We start from the raw sequence: 3,384 nt of genomic DNA, 5'->3' as shown, positions 1-3,384 counted from the left end.
GAAGGGATTTTTCTCAGCACTATTAAAAGACAATTTCTAATCAGAATACTAACTTTGTAGGAAGGATTTTCTCCCTTCTTCCATATGTTCGAGGCCTCTGGACTTTACATCCCAACAGGAACCCAATATGGTTTTCAGGCCATAACTGAAGTCAATCCATCACTCCATTTCCAAAGTTGACAGGGTCAAAGGTGGAGGAGAACTTTGGCAGGACTCCAAAAACATGAGCCCCCTTTGAACAGCCAGTCAATCACATTCAATCAGTCAAAGGAAACTGGATGGGTTCCTAGATCTCCCCTTTCAGTGCCCACTGTGGGAGAATTAACACCACTCCAAATTCTTTACTGATTCAATCATTTTCTTTCAGTTCATTAATTCCTATTCAAAATGATACAAGATACATTTTTAGGGCCAAGTCGGGGTGGGGGCTGGTGGACCATATAAAAGCAAAACACTGCAAAACATTACACTAAAATAGTAGCCTAATTTGGCCATGCGTTCTATATTACAAGGTCTTCCTACCACAGTCAGTGGGGGAGTGTGGAAGTAAGGGGAATAGCTAAGTTGGAATTCACTTAGGTTTGTCAGTTATCTTCACCGATATACTTTAATTTTTTGGACAACTTGAAGCTTAACAGTGACCAGTATTTCTAATTACTTTAATGCACTTGGAAAACTACCCAGAGCAGACCATGATTTCTTCTTGTCTAAGCAAACAAAAATCAATTAGTGTCAGTTTCATTCTGCACATTGTTTTGTTTTGCCCACAATCTGTTTAAGGGCACATCTGACACTTATTCATACATGTCTGGCACTGCAATGTTCCTGTTTAACTAAGATGTCACAGGCTTACATTTGCCTGAAATGCCCGTCTAGCAAAAAGAATAACACAGAACTGAATGGAAGGCAGGAGGACTTGAACACCGGCGGGGAGATGATCGGGGCTCACAACAGAGAAGGCTGGAGCCAGTGTTTACAACTTCACTTAAAAACCCACATGCTTCTGTGTCCTTTCTCTGACTCTGAGACATAAATTTGAAATTCACACCAGAAAATGTGTGGAGAACTTTGCTGGTTGGCCATTCTCAGCCAGACAGCCCTACCTTCCGATGGGTCAAGTCTTCTTGCTCTCCGTCCGTGCTTGGAGTTGTTATGAACAAACATGTTGTCGGAAACAGCCAGCACATGTCCATCCACATTCACCGTTGTTGACAACACAACCTGTGTATTTATAGTCAAAAGGGGAGAGGGGGTGGTGGGGTCAGTTTCACACCAACTAGTAAATGCACCTGAATTCTGCTCTGTCGCACTTCCATATGCCAAATGGGAGACAGGACAGAACTCAGGGATGAGTCATGTTCTCAATAACTCAACAGGTTTTCCTCCTCCTGGAAGGATGGCAGAACTTTACAGAAAAAGAAGCTGCCCTTGGCCCATGTGTGGTCATGTCCTATTTGTGGTCACACTATGCCCAGGTAACAAAGTGAGGACAGTGGCCATCTGCCGGCTGGTTCCAGAAACATAGTTCCCTATGAAAGAACTGAGACCATCATTCCCAGCTGAACCTTGAGCCGGAGTCACTACATGGAGCCGGCTATGTGTGGTCGGGAAGCTGAGATCTACATGCCAGCTGGATGGAAGGTCACTTCTCTGAGCTTGGTAGTGGGTTCNGGGAGCGCCGCCGCACTTCCCAAGCGGCGCACTATCCAGTGTGCCACCGGGCCGGCCCCTCATGCAATTATTTTTGTGAGACAGGAACCTGCTACATACATATTCATGTGTGTGGACAGAGCTTCTGGGGAAGGGCACTGAATAGGAACATAACAAGGAGCCATGTTTAAAGTGACTCTTCCTGCTGACCCCCAAATTAAATTTGTTGATATCCTGCTTGTAATTGTCCTGCCACCCCTCCCTTATTTATTAAATGGAGGTGGAACCTTGACCCTGCCTTACCTCTTAATATGAGGAAATTAGATGGCATTTAAAAAACTTATTATGAATAACTTCAAGCAAACAAAAAAAAAAAAAAAAAGAGCACAATGAATCCCCAGTATGCGTCATCCGGCATCAAGAACTTTCAAAACACTGCCGTTCTCCTTCCATCTATTCCACCACCCATCCCTGCCTGACTCGATGATGATAAACATCACAGGTTTGATTTTTTGTATTTAGGTAAAATTTATATGCCTTAAAATGCCCAAATCTTAGCTGTACAATTGATGTCACTGTCACAACATAAAATATTTCCATCTCCCCAAAAAGTTATTTGTATTTCCTCCCAGTCCATCCTAACCCTCCACCATCCAATCAACACTCTTCTGACTTTTTTTTCCCAAAGATAGTTTTAGATGGCATCTTTAAAAAATTTGATCTATTTTTAATGTAATAGGTTTAGGAGAATCCCCAAAACCCTTAAGTCCACAAATCATTTCATATAGCCTTACGTCCTCGGTGTTCTGGTAGCATACGCAAAATTTTACANAAGCTGAGATCTACATGCCAGCTGGATGGAAGGTCACTTCTCTGAGCTTGGTAGTGGGTTCCTGCACTTCAGACATGTGCTAACATCATGCTGAGAATCGAGGTGCTGGATAAAGTGTTGTCTGTGGTGTTCCTGCCCACTAGAGAGCAGTGGCTGAAGTGCTCAGACTTCCAGTGAGAAGGTTGCTGGAATTGAGTGTTGAAAGTGCAGGATGTTAATGTCTAACAGAAGAAAGGGAAAAGATTGGTGTGGAGTAGGGAGGAACATAGACTTGTAGTCAGAGACTGAATTCAGATCCCAGGCCCACTGTTCCCTGACTTGTAACCGGGGACAAATTACTTAACCTTTGCACATCTTAGCTTTCTTTATCTGTGAAACATCCACAACACTGCCCACCTCACTGGGCTGAGTAAGACGAAATGAGGATGAAATGAGACAACACACAGAAAGCCTTCCACACAGAGCTTGGTGTGTGCTAAATTAGGTTGAGTTGGCAGCCTGTTTGTCTCGATCCTGCCTTGCATGACCAGTTGGTACGACAGAGGACAGTACTCATAGAGTTTCCTGGGGTCTAAGCTCTGGAGGAGGTTCTAGAGAGGAGGACATAGGGGTTAAGTACCGACAGTTACAAGACATGGACCCACACTCAAGGAGCTCTCTTTTAGGTTGGAGAAACACGGTTAGCACACAGAACAGTACAGCATTGAGTTCTGCCCTGTATACTGCAGATCAGGGGTGTGGGAGACATTCAAAGAGGAGATTAGCAGAAGAGAGTGCACCTGGGTGCACCGACCACCCATTTACTTGACCCAGGAAGACTGCCGTTCTAGATGAGTCTAACATCTCTGCTCACGGCAGTTACTCATGCAATTTTTTTTAATTTTTATTTTTTTTTGTCTTTT

General features: G+C 43.8%; 1 protein-coding gene across 1 annotated transcript in view; it reads right to left on the bottom strand.

Moving 5' to 3' along the window:
- LOC103599862 (transcription factor COE2-like) overlaps positions 1 to 3,384 on the bottom strand; it is a 77,532-nt gene that overhangs the window by 52,583 nt on the left and 21,565 nt on the right. Inside the window, exon 2 of the mRNA XM_008584041.1 lies at positions 1,104 to 1,221. Coding sequence (XP_008582263.1) covers positions 1,104 to 1,221 — 118 coding nt within the window. The remainder of the gene's footprint in view (positions 1 to 1,103; positions 1,222 to 3,384) is intronic.

This window comes from Galeopterus variegatus, unplaced genomic scaffold (genome assembly GCF_000696425.1).
Source record: "Galeopterus variegatus unplaced genomic scaffold, G_variegatus-3.0.2 Scaffold3130, whole genome shotgun sequence".
In the NCBI taxonomy this organism is placed as follows: Eukaryota; Metazoa; Chordata; class Mammalia; order Dermoptera; family Cynocephalidae; genus Galeopterus; species Galeopterus variegatus.
Note: the sequence above shows the minus strand (reverse complement) of the source record. Positions and strands in the feature narration are given on the sequence as shown.